Source organism: Zophobas morio, unplaced genomic scaffold (assembly GCF_036711695.1).
Source record: "Zophobas morio isolate AGI-343-1 ecotype UQ-CSIRO unplaced genomic scaffold, CSIRO_AGI_Zmor_V1 ptg000007l, whole genome shotgun sequence".
Taxonomy (NCBI): Eukaryota; Metazoa; Arthropoda; class Insecta; order Coleoptera; family Tenebrionidae; genus Zophobas; species Zophobas morio.
The window spans coordinates 12,218,990-12,232,267 of NW_026972112.1; the positions used below are offsets into that span (position 1 = coordinate 12,218,990).

The following is a 13,278-nucleotide window of genomic DNA, read 5'->3' on the forward strand; positions in this document are numbered from 1 at the left end:
ACTTTTGGTATAATCTAGCAAATATTGATCTTTTAGTTTAGTTAACTTACCAAATTAGAAATACCTGTGTAACTTGATCACGAATACTCACGTGTTGCAAAATCCATTAAATTTTTTTGAATAAATGGAAGGTACTCACAATTTTTTGTTTTTAATGTTTGATCGTGAAAAAGAACTTTCGATTCACATTTGTACGTCTTCTCACAACTTAAAGTTTGTACTTTTAACAAAAAAACACTAAATTTGAAACACTACCAGAGATCCAATTTTTGTCCAATCACAACCATATTTTTCACAAGTGTCTCGTAAAAAAATAAAGAAAGAAACCATTGCACACGATTAATTTTAAATTCACAAAACCTCTTAGACTGGACCTAATTAGTGTATCATCGTCACCGACACTGACACGAGGACTCTGAAGAATAACACAAGTGTCTGAAAGAACTTATCTATTTTCACACCACTGTTAAACATTTGGAACTGACAACTGCATGTACCTGAAGAAAACAGTATAGAAGACCATAGTTTTAGTTGACAAATCACTGAAAGAGTTTCTTACACTACATCACAATTATCAACTTTTTATTATTAAACAATTTTTATAAACAGTTACTACTTGCACAGAACACTACAACACTGTAGTTAATTTTCCTTCGTTAATGTCATAACTACAGTCCTTTCACATAACAGATAAATCCTAACAGAATTTTAGCACTAGGATAAAGGCATGCATTTATGAGAAAGAACTGCAAACACTTAAACTAAATTTTTTCACTTTGTCACCAAATCATAGTTGTTACAAATTGTTTTAGCGCATTCTTCACAAACAAATCAGTAAGCACTTAAATGATACAGTCAAAGCAACACATATCAACGCAACTAGTTAACATCGTTGATCACCAATTTCCTGAAAAGTATAACAAATTGATTATTGTTAAAACAACGTTACGCTACTTTGTGTACCTGGAGAAAGAGTATGAATTTGATTGTACTTCATAAAATATGAAATGAGAAAAAGATGAATATTTAACCGTTTCTAGTATAGTCACTACTGTTAAATTATTGCAAAATAATTAAAAATTAAAACTGAACCGCTATAATGACTATACCATTAAAGAAAAAAATGATTAGTGTGAAAAGGAGGGGGCGAGGGGATTAAGCAGTGCCACCACGTACCACAACAATGATCAAGTGGTCTTCTTTGATGGCTTCTTCTGAAAGATTAGGACATGTGCGCTTAAGGAGTTCAGTGGAAAATGGACAAGGAGGAAATGAATAGAGGACACCAGTAGCTTCAGTCTCCTTGTTAAGCAAAGAAATAACTCCAGCTGCTTCCTTTTGCTTTAAATATGAAACTAAATTCCTTAAAGGTCTGGTCTGAACTGTAGTATCATCATTTGTAACAGACGCCGTGGATCCTGCAAGACCCAAAAATATAGCGTGAGAGCTGGCTCCCGAAATTCTCCTTTGAACGTCTTCGAGTTTTGGTTGATCCAACCGAAGTCTTTGTGTAATCCTAAGCTGATGTTTACCATCTTCATCTTTCATTAAGCCGTCTACAATGTCTGTATCGCCATCGATCAAATGGAACTTGGCCGGGAATAGTGAATTTTTCAAAATTAGGGCTCCCTGCCACACTGTCGTACATTTTCTGGCTACTTCTGGAAGAGTACGACTCGATGCGAGCAATCCTGCTCTGCGAGAACCGTTGTCGGAATCTGAATCAGGAGAACGTCTTGGTGAACGGGACCTTGACCGATCGGCTCCCCGAGAACCCGATCGTCGACGTTCGTATTCTGGACCTCTTGACCTTCCCCATTCATCTTCCGCTCCCTCGGGGTATCGGTATGGTCCTCTACTTCCAGCTCTACGTTCTGGGTACGCCACTCGTCCTCTGTAACTACGTGCATAATCATCGTAATCATACTCGTAATCAATTCGTCTGTAATCAATAGCATCTTCATGTCCCGGGTATGGAGGTTTAGGGCGGTACGTGACACCTGGGGTAACGTCCGCAAAATCTGTTCTTAGACGACGGTCTGGACCTCCCAGGGGTGCACCCCTCATTTCTTTTACAGCAGCTTGAGCTGCGTCTATACTGTCATATAAAATGTAGGCTTGGTTGTCTCCTTTTACATAGTCAATTTTTTTAATAGCCCCAAATCTGTCAAATTCTCGTTCTAGTTGTGGCACGGAAGTCCATGGACCTAAACCCCCTACCCAAATACGAGTAGTAGGTGTGGCTTTACCATATCCAATTTTACATTGGAACTTTCCAATGTACTGGCCAGACAATTCGACTTTGGCACGATGGGCCATGTCAAGTGTGTGAAAACGCACAAACGCAAATGCATTTCCGGTTCCCGGAGGTGGGCGTTTAATATCAATATCCTCCACAACTCCATAGCGTCCAAAAATTCGTCGTAGTTCTTCCTCTGTAATATTAATTTCTAGATTACCAGCAAACAAAGTCCTTGTAGCTAGGGGGTCATCCTCTGGTTGGATATGATGTAAGTAATTGGGAAACTTGTCTTTCTTGTTTTCTGTTTTTTCAAATGGTGGTCTTGGAACTGAATGTCTTGGGGGTCCATACCCGTGAGTTGGAGGGATATGTGGAGGGCCATGATGTATCGGCGGACGTGCTAAATACTCATGATGTGGCGCTGGCAGAGCTTCACGTCTGTATTCGCGGTGTACTGGTACACCTGGAGGGGGTCCATAAGCCCGATCGTACCGATCCACAGCTCGAAGTCTCTCTGGAGATCTCGCATAATAATGTCTATCATATTCAGGCGTGATCGACCGAGGACGACTGCGGTATATATCACTGGAGCGGGGCACTTCGTACACAGCCTCCACAAGAGCCACCTTATCGTATATAATAATACGAGGTTTGCCATGCTTGGCGTCTCGTGCGTCTTCGGGGTTTCGGAAGCAAACATATGCGACACGTTCGTCCAAGTCATGGGACAACCTTATGCTCAGATCCCCGTATTTCTTATACTCTCTGTACAGAGTGTCTTTGATCACTTCGTCGCTAGCTTTAGGATGTAAAGCACTGACACACAGAACTTTATAGGGGTAGGCCCGCTCTGGGGGCCGCAAGTACTCGTCTCTGTGCGGCGAGACGTAGCGCGGTCGGGGGCTCGGGCTTCGGGCTCGGCTCCCGCGGCGTCTCACGCGTTCCGGGGTTATGCGTTCGTCGGAACTGTCGTCATAACGTCCCATGCTCGAACGGGATCTCTTACTGCGTGGAGGAGTGTCTCTGTCACTGCTTCTTTTCATATTTTGTATTCTTACTGTTATTTTGTCTCTTCCGGAGCCGATCATACGCACCACACGCACCAATTAACGGACAACACAATGGATGACACGGCACTCCTTCGCCTAAAAACACAAGATACACACTTAATAACAAAACATTACACACTAAACTATGCATATTCAGAGAGATAAACAAACAAACATACTTTTAAAAACCACACAGCACTGCAAAATACCACCATTTACGGTTTATACCATAAAATTCACGTCAATACCAGTCCTTTCAAAACAAAATGGAAGCAAAGAAAAAGGAGCGGCGCAAGATGGCGACGCGAAAAGTAGAAAGCTATACGCTGATATGTCAACATAACGTTTGCACTGCGCTTGCTCACTTTGTGTCACTAATGCAATAGCAAACTAAATAATAATAAATTAATAGTGTTCAAGAAAAATCATACATAGAATCTTTGTCTATTTGACGTAGATAAAGTGCAAAATCTGGCCGTTCCATTTATTTATAATCATATTTTCTTTATTAAATTAAGGCCACTGATTAAAGTAGGTTTTATAAGATAACACTATCGTAACCGTATGCGCACAGACGTACGCGTAGGCGCGGGGCATAACGTAAAAGACAGACAGCGCTCGATACTTTTTAAAGTTTATGTTATGTCAAAATTATGTTAAAATCTAGGGACTTTTGAATGCTGTTATTGAATTCCCTTTGACAGTTGGCACTTGGCACTTCACACCTTTGATTATATTATATAAATTATAATCAAAGCTTCACACTGCGAGTTTCTTCTGTACTGCGAGTTGTCAAGTTCGAATATCGTATGAAATTGTAGATTAGATATTTTGATTGACTCAGTTTGAGGTTAGCCGTTTCTATCTTTAGCCGGGAGCACGGTTGTAGAATAGATAGGTTTGTACACTAATGGCTTGGGATGGCGACGCTTTTTTTCGATCCCTATATCCATGGAAAGGACACAGACAGCTAGCGCCTCTACCTTGTCGAGCGGAAATCGTTCTAGTTATTTTAGGGATTTTGGTTTACATTGCTTTATGAACAATACAAAATTTGTAAATGACATTTGATCGGAGTCGATAAATACGATTTCTTTTATTAATTACATCGGTTATAGACAGATGCCTATAGAGTTCTGTGTCCCTAAAACGTCAAAAACCAGGCGACGCGATCGGCAATTGGCGTCGCTGACCAGGGATATGCAAATGTATGCTAGTGTATCAACCTATCTATTCTACAACCGTGGCCGGGAGTTATTCCGTTCTGCGTTTGGGCAGTTTAACAATTCTTACAGAGTTCACTCTGTCCACTGTGAACGTAGATAAGCATAAGCCAGACACAAACCAAAAACGTAAATTATGTTATGCGCTCGTTCTTATGTCTTATGTCCATTGTGAATGGGCAGTTACATACAACGTTCATAAGCATAAGAATTATGTTCGTCCACTGTGAACAGGGGTACACGTTTTCCATCGTTTCAACTTTATGTATTTATGTAAGCTTTATGTACTTGTTATGCCTTATGTCCATTGTGAATGGGCAGTAACAACTATTTAAATAATTCGTAAAATTAAATAAATAATTCAAGTGTTTTTCACTTGTTTTGTGTTTTGTGAGTATTGCAACGCTACTTATTTTATTTGTTAAAAGATTTTTTTAATGCAAAAAATAAACAGTTCTAATCAAACATCACTCTTGACGAATCAGCTGTCAGAAATTAGTTTAAGAAACTACTAAACTACACCTACAATTATTTTTTCTTTATTATTATAATATAGTCTCAGAAAATGATTATTTTTTTATTTTGTTCGTTAATTTTGGTTTTGTAATAAATGTTTGATGTCGGAGTATTTAAGCATTACGTTGCAATTTTTTTGCGTTTATCCATCGTTAGACAAAATATACCAATGTCGTAGTTGACCCGAATAAATGTAAACGGCAATGTCCCGACTGATTGACCTTTCAACGCCCAGCTCAAACCGCTAATGATAGAAATTTGAAATTTGGAGGGAATGTTCATTTTATACTGGAGACATCATTTAAGAACGGATTTCTCGAAATTCATCCCATAAGGGGATGCCTACCGCATGTATAATGTATGCAACTTTTTGGCCGATGACTTAGTGGTGCTTGTTTTCGTCAATTGACCCTTTTCCTGTAAGATCGTAAAACTTCCATAGTGACTTTCCGTGCGCACGCATCTTCAAAACCACGTATCCGGCACTCCGGCAGCAGAGCAAAGGCCTGTGACAACAAACCGCTTTGACAGAATGCAACCAGCTACACATGCGTAATCTATCGCTCATTGGTTAATTTTAACTTGGCGCTCCAAAAATCTGACTTCGCCTGCGCGATGTTGTCTCACTCTGTATCATTGGAATTTATATAATGTCTACTCACTTTGCTTACAGGAAAAGGGTCAATTGTTACATTTTTTTAAATTGTGTGGATTTTGTAAGTAGGCTTTGCCTACGTCAAACGTCAGATAAAATCATATATCTAATACTACTATATTGCTATATATCTAATAGTACTATATTGCTAACTGGCCTCAAAAGAGTCCGAAAACATAACGGCAGAGCAATATATCGGACCTCTCTGTCTCTCTGTGGTACTAAACAGTACTGCGCATACACTCGTACTTGCTTGATTTGTAGTCGATAACGTGATTGGATGCGTTTTGACATTTCGTACTTTCGCTTCTATTTTGTGTACATGCGCACAGACCCTCGGTACTCTTATAGATAGAAAACAACATCTTCTGTCTCTCTCTGTCCGTGAACACCGTTTCCATGTTACTTCACGGACAAAAAGAGACGGAAGATATTGTTTTCTGTCTATAAGAGTACCGAGGGTCTGTGCGTATGTACACAAATTAGAAGGGACAGTACGAAATGTCAAAACGCATCCAATCACGCTATCCCATGGAGGAAAGAATTATACAGGAGGGAGTACGGCCTATCTTTTGCGTACAAATATTCAGAACCTTTGCAAGCACTCTTTATGACCCCAAACCAATCATGAGCGATGTCCAGCGCATGAGCACTTCAACTGTCAAACGACAACAGGTTGTCCAGTGGCGTCTTTACTAGCTTAGTTATTTTCTGTCTAGTTCTCTAGTCTATCATTACGAGTTTTTTGGCTTATACGTTTTTATTGCAGATTTGTTTGTTTGTATTAATTTAAGCTTCTTTTAGTGTAGTTAGTTTAGTTTAGGGTAGCGAATTTATTATTATTTTACTATTTCATGATCCCTGCGAAAATTAACCAAGTTACGCCACTGATTATATCGGCCATATTGAAAAACCTTTTTTTGCTTTCACCAGTTGTGGCGCGCAATCACTTATTCAAGCAAGCACGAGTGTATGCGCAGTACTGTTTGGTACCACAGAGAGACAGAGAGGTCTGATATATTGCTCTGCCTTTGTGTTTTCGGATTCTTTTGAGGCCAGTTAGCAATATAGTAGTATTAGATATATGGTTTCAATAGAAATGGCAAGGGGAATATGTATTTAAAGTTTGTCCAGAATTATAAGAATTTTATGGACTCCCAACGTTAATCCGTTTTACAGCCCAGGCGTCAATTCTATTGTACAGATAAAGAGCCTGTCAGGGGAAAGCCGATGTTTTCTGTACCTGAGTTCGCCCCGCTCTTCAGGTGTACAATACAATTGACGCCTGGGCTGTAAAACGGATTAACGTTGGGAGTCCATAAAATTCTTATAATTCTGGACAAACTTTACATACAGTTTCGGCCAGAAAATCTTGGGCAGTTCCATCAAAGCAGGGTTTACGTACTTATAACCTCAAATTTGCCACGTTTGTCATTTTGACGTAGACTGGAATGTGGATGATGACGTACGTCAAAATGTATATTTTAACAGTGTCAATCATTTTGACAATAAGGCATAGACTACATCGTGTTTTTTTTTAAACGACAGAAAAATACTGCCCAAGATTTTCTGGCCGAAACTGTAACAAAAATATTTATATTTATTAATGCTAATGTTACGTAAAAAATAAGAAGAATTCCGATTTCAACCATAAATTGTAGGCTAATAAGTATACGCACGGTGATACTTTTTGTATAATAAGGGTTTAGGTTTTTACCACAGGTTTTTACGTTTGATATGGATCGGGAGAAGTATACGCACTACGCAGTACGTAAACGAGATTATAAACATAGCTTAACATTAGAGGACATAAAATACCATCTAGTGATTTTGATTTTAGTATTATGCTTTGGTTTCTCGCCAAATGTCAAAACCTAACCTAATCCTAATTTATAATTTTAAATAACCCCACATTTTAAAACGAAATGTCGGCATTGAAAAGAGTTCAAGTATTGTTTAATATACATTTAATGCATTTTAAAATAAACTTTGTTTTATTCTTTTAGCAATGGGCTACATTTGCACGTATTTGGCATGTGTATGATGCAGCTTGGCAAAATCCGTTTCATTCAGCAAAGTTGTTAAAAAAATATTTAATGGGATTACACAAGCCCATCTACCATCCTTTAAGTAAGTACGAACTCATTTTTATGAGTGTTTACAAAAAAACAACCATTATTAAAAATTACAGATGATTGTGGAGATCATGTAATTGTTATTAATACTGGAGATATTGCGCTACCAGAAGATGAGTGGAAAAAAAGGGCATATTTTCATCACACTGGTTATCCTGGAGGTGCAAGTTGGACAGTGGCATGGGAACTTCATGATAAAGATCCCACCATGGTAAATTCATAGTCAATCTATCCGTGGTGGAAAAAGCAATATTAATTTGTAGATCCTCAAGAAAGCTGTTTATAGCAGCATGGATGGCAATTTGCAAAGGCGGTATACAATGGAAAGATTACATCTTTTTCCTGATGGCAAAGTGCCAGCAGATTTAATGAAAAATGTCTCAAATCAAATACAGCAGATTAGGCCAGTTCCTAAACGTTTAGACCATTATAGTGAGCAAGAAAGAAAAGAATTCCCAAAACTAATAGACTATCCCAAAGATTATATTTTACGATAAATCATCTCGTTAACAGTAGGAATTTATGTAAATATAAAAGCCATTGTATTAAAATATATTAATAAAAATGTTTCATGTATAATATTTAACTAGTCAAATGCAAGTCTTTAGAAACCGTATAAGCAACCACATGCATCATGTATTGCTTATTTTTCTCAAAATTATCAACCGCTTTGGCTCTAGAGTCTTCCCAAGCATACAAATCTCTGTACAGAGGACGAACAAACTTCATTCTTCCAACTTCATTAACCCAATCAAGAGCAGGATCAACACTTTTGGGCCAATGCGATTTCAGTCCAATTCTTAGCCACCTAAACTTGATTTCAGAATTTTTGACGTCACTGAAATGAAAAACTTTATCAAGTTTTTCCAATTTTGTAACACTTTGAGGTTTATCATCTAGTATTTGTTGTAGCAGATAAATAATTTCATCAGCTGTAAGATTTTTAACTTGGCTCGACTCCACAGGGCATGCGGCTTTTTCATCCCAGTCCAAAATTTGTTTATTCAGTTTGTTACACTTTTCAGCCAATGTTGTATTATAGTTTGGTATGACAGGAGGCATGCCTGGACTGTAAAGCCACACATTCCAGTCAACGGATTGTATGGCAGAATTATTTGAAAAATGATTTTCAAAAAACGATTTAAAATCATCCGTATCAATTGATTTGAATTTAAAAGTGTCAAAATATTTTCTTAAAAATGGTTCAAACTGGGCTAAAATTTACAAACATTAATATTTTTTTTACAAAATAAATTTATTATTACCAGGTCCACCAACTACTTCTTCTAAGTAACGCAAAAACGTTTGTCCTTTTTCATAGGGGACGATAGAAAATGCATCATCAGGATGTACTCCTTTTAAGTCCACCACCAATTTTGTAAGAGGATTTGTTTCACCCAATAGCTTTACCTATAAAAATAATTTATTATGTATTTTTCTCATTAACACATTTTTCGTACCGTCTCCTTTAACTCAGGAAGTCTACCAAGAGCATCAAAATCTTGTTGTAGAGGTGAAGACAGTTTGCCTTTAATTTTTCTTTCAACAAAAACTGTGAAACCTTCATTAAGCCAAAAGTGTTCAAAGTTGCGATTGGTGATTAAATTTCCAGTCCAACTGTGTGCTATTTCGTGCGCAACAACATTAGCTAAGGAGCGATCACCAGCTAATAATGTAGGTGTTACAAATGTCAGGCATGGATTTTCCATGCCTCCATAGGCAAAACTTGGCGGTAGTACAAGTAAATCGTATATCCCCCATACATAAGGGCCACAGATTTCTTCCGCCGTTTTAAGCTGATGTTCAGTTTCAGCAAATTCATAGGCACATGCTCCAATTATTTCTTTTTCAGCCCAAACATGAGATCTAGGTCCTATTTTTTTGGACTCTAAAGCACCAACAGCTATGGCAATAAGGTATGAAGGAACAGGAACATCTTGAATAAAATAAGATTGTTTCTGATTGCCTTCTGTTACTGTAGACTTTAGGATGGCTGACATCAAAACAGTTAGTTCACTTGAGGCTGTAATCTATTACATGTATGATAAGAATCAATTAGTTTTATCTATTCAAATTAATGTTGTAATGAAAAATGTATCACTAAGTAAATGTTTTTTTAATGGATACATAGATGTATAGATAACAGAATCTGATACTTACTGTTGCTGAGTACTTTGTTTTTACTGAAGGGGTGTCTTGGCAAGGTATTACAGATCTAGCATGGATTGCCTTAAACACAATATTGTTAGATACATTTAAAGTGAAATTTGTGTATGAATATACCTGGAATTGACTAAATAAGTAGGGATGCTGTTTTCCCGCAGTCTGACTTGGGGTTAACCATTGCAAACCACTTGCATTTGGATTATTTTCATAATAAATTGACAGTGTAAAACTAAAATGATTATATTATTTAAAAAAGGCATACTTAAAAATGTATCTTCACTACTTATCGGCTTCTTGTGCTGGTAATTCGATGGACATTTTTGATCCAAATTCTTCAATGGTATCTGAGATAACATGTTTTAGTTCTTTTTTGGTGTAATGATCAATGACTTTTGATACAGTTAAATTCTTGGCATCTAAAATCTGTTAACAAAACAGTAAAATTTGTAACATTAATAAGTACATCATATGACAATACCAGTTCTGTCGCATTCTTATTAATCCTTTTCACATCCAGTACAACATGACCATGCAGAATTTTTTTGTTGAAATCAACATTCAAATTAATGCCTATATTTGTTACCACTACATCCTCTGTAAATAAAATGTATTAATTTTAATCTTGGTTTTCAAGAAAAATAAAAAGACAATCAAATAGGTCTGTATTTAAAAAAATATAAACTTATTTGTGTATTCTGTTCTATTACACGAACTGTATATTGCTATAACATTGTAATAATTCCACAATATTAAATCCTCTGCTCAATAACAATGTGTACAAATACAAAACACAGTTATCATGCATTTGAAAGTATAAAGATTTACCTGGTCTTGAATAAGAACTAGGATCTCTTGGACTTAAACCTTCGGCTCCCATGCTATCAATAAAATGACCCAACGTTGCGTCTGCAAGAACTAATAATAATCAACACGTAAGGGGGAGGTTAGGGTTAAACCACGGATTAAACTACTATAAAATTGGGAAAGTGACACGTAGGCACTTGACCGACTGTACAGTTCAACTACACTTATTAGGATAAAGCTGTCGAGCAAAGGTGTTATGTTATCAAGATTACAGCGGCAGCTCAGTTGCACTGGTGGGAGTTTACGATCCTGCTGATCCTGCTTGTACTTGTCTACCTAGTTATATCTTTTTTTTTTTAATTTGCTTATCTTCTAATTGTCTTATCTCACAGAATAAACTGTTATTCTTTTAATTTATGGTTTACAACATATGCCAGTGACGAAAATAATACTCATGTTTTTTTTTATCAGTAAACGGGATTTAGTTCAGTTTTTGTCAATTTTTAATTTCCGAGCGTAAGCTAGGGCTTCATGATCTCTAGAGCATGAGAAAATAGGTCTCTCTTTTCCGTCTGTCTGTCGTCTGTCTGTCGTCTGTCTGTGTTGGTAGACAATCTGCGAAACTGTTGCACCAAATTATTGTGTCATTAATAAATTAATAATAAACACTCTGTATTCAGGATTCTGGTCTGGCTCTTTTATTATCATCAGTTCGGTGTTTATTTCGATTAGTGGGTTGTACCGAGAATATTGATGCAGCTGCAATGGACTTAGCTTAAAGAATCCTTGAAAACCATATTCCTCAGGGATATGCTCTAACTGACCACTATCAAGTCACACAAACTCGCAGGAATCTACCAAAGTGTACCAATCGCCAATCGACGGGTCTACAATAATTACACTAGTTTACAAATTTAAACTTTTTTTCGTATCCAAAAATAAAAAAAATATTTTTTACTTCTAAATTACTTACTGATAACAAATCCAAAAACGGATAATCCTTATCACGTCAGGTTTTTTCATAAATCCAAAATAATGAACTTTGCTTTACCTTCACGTTTGTGTTAAACTGATTCATGTTAATGCACAATTGTCGCATAAAAAATGTCTTCGAGATCGTGGAAAGTAAGTGCAAATCAGTTTTGTTACATTTGTGGTAAAATTATAGTACCTAAAGCGGGAAGACCTGTTCAAATATACTTAAAATGAAGGTATAAAGGTTTTTGGGACGAAAATGTGTTACTGTTGGTCTATTATAAGGGAAACTGACAGTACTGCCAATAAAAGAACATCAGTGTTAACCATTTTTAATTTTCAGCCATAATGTTTATAATATATACTGGGTGTTGCTTTTATTTGATACAACCCCTGTAACTTCTTTATTCTTATAGATAAACCTGTATTTCTTTGAGCTAATTTGTATCATTTTAAAAGATCTTTGTGAGGTCAACCTCACATTTTTATTATCACTTCCCGTAGATAAGTCAAAAGCAACCAATTATTCTAAAATCAATACTTGAAAAATTTTAAATAACACATTGATGACAATCTAGTAGCTTGAAAAATTGACACTCATGTTATTTATTTACCTAAATGGTCTTTTAAAATGATACAAATTTGCTTAAAGAACTATATGTTCATATATATTTAAAAATAAAAAAGTTATAAGAGTTGTATAAAAGAAAAAAAATCCGGGGTATGTTTATATAAATATCTCAAAAACCTGACGTGATGGATTTTTTCTGCTTTCAGATTTGAATTTCCCGAACCCAAATCCTTTAGATTCAACTATTTTTGTCTTCGGATATAAAACCTTGTAAACTAGTGTTATCAGTTATCAAATTGTGGTGACCAAATTTAAATCAAAATTTTCGCGCTGGAATTAATTAACAGCGGCGCGAAATCACATTTGAATAATTTGAATTTGAAAGAAAAAAAATTCAATCACAAAAAAAAGTAAACGGTAAACATAGGCAACCAAATATGCACATTGGGGTTAATGCATGTAGGGGTTAGTTCTGCATGTTTAGTTAGAGGGCGGCTTGGTAGAGACAGAGGGCGGCATGGCGGAGAGTCAGTCTGAATATTTTTTGTGAATGTAAACACGTGGTAGGAGCTAGGTTTAAATTAGCTGGTTTAGTAGTTAATAAAAGGGAGCCTTTGTTTAACGACAACCAATCGTAACCGACGTCGCTCAGTTTTCCTCAACCCGCGCGGGTAATTTTTGCGGCCTTTTAATCGAAAAAGTGCGGACTTCTGTTCAACGCGAAACACGTGCTGTAAATTTGTTTTATTGTTTGTAAATTCACCAATCAAGTTGGTTTTTCTTAATCGTCAGCTAGTGCTAAAACAATTTAACAATCAGGATTATTTAAATAAATCACTTGCTAGAAGATTTCAGGAAATTCACTTAGTCAGGAAAACACTTTTGTTGTTTAATTACGAATAGGTTTCTGGATGCATATACGTAAGTGTTACATTATAACAC

General features: G+C 36.5%; 3 protein-coding genes across 4 annotated transcripts; 1 reads left to right on the plus strand and 2 right to left on the minus strand.

Moving 5' to 3' along the window:
• Nucleotides 1-434: 434 nt before the first annotated feature.
• On the minus strand, nt 435-3,614 carry LOC135124639 (RNA-binding protein spenito). The gene is made up of 2 exons (XM_064049855.1): nt 3,471-3,614; nt 435-3,387 (listed from the first exon to the last, which is right to left on the minus strand). The coding sequence occupies exon 2, from the start codon at nt 3,328-3,330 to the stop codon at nt 1,156-1,158; it is 2,175 nt and encodes a 724-aa protein (XP_063905925.1). The 5' UTR covers nt 3,331-3,387; nt 3,471-3,614; the 3' UTR covers nt 435-1,155.
• A 3,930-nt stretch (nt 3,615-7,544) lies between these two features.
• On the plus strand, nt 7,545-8,399 carry LOC135124642 (large ribosomal subunit protein uL13m). The gene is made up of 4 exons (XM_064049860.1): nt 7,545-7,634; nt 7,692-7,815; nt 7,877-8,031; nt 8,084-8,399. The coding sequence occupies exons 1-4, from the start codon at nt 7,611-7,613 to the stop codon at nt 8,315-8,317; spliced, it is 537 nt and encodes a 178-aa protein (XP_063905930.1). The 5' UTR covers nt 7,545-7,610; the 3' UTR covers nt 8,318-8,399.
• On the minus strand, nt 8,357-11,105 carry LOC135124641 (leukotriene A-4 hydrolase). Of its 2 annotated transcripts, XM_064049858.1 has the most exons (9): nt 10,946-11,105; nt 10,812-10,892; nt 10,465-10,580; nt 10,270-10,409; nt 10,104-10,215; nt 9,981-10,049; nt 9,281-9,850; nt 9,086-9,230; nt 8,357-9,034 (listed from the first exon to the last, which is right to left on the minus strand). In XM_064049858.1, the coding sequence occupies exons 2-9, from the start codon at nt 10,861-10,863 to the stop codon at nt 8,403-8,405; spliced, it is 1,836 nt and encodes a 611-aa protein (XP_063905928.1). In that variant the 5' UTR covers nt 10,864-10,892; nt 10,946-11,105; the 3' UTR covers nt 8,357-8,402. The 2 variants fall into 2 exon arrangements, with proteins under 2 accessions (XP_063905928.1, XP_063905927.1); XM_064049857.1 differs by having other exon boundaries at nt 10,812-11,105.
• Nucleotides 11,106-13,278: the final 2,173 nt, after the last annotated feature.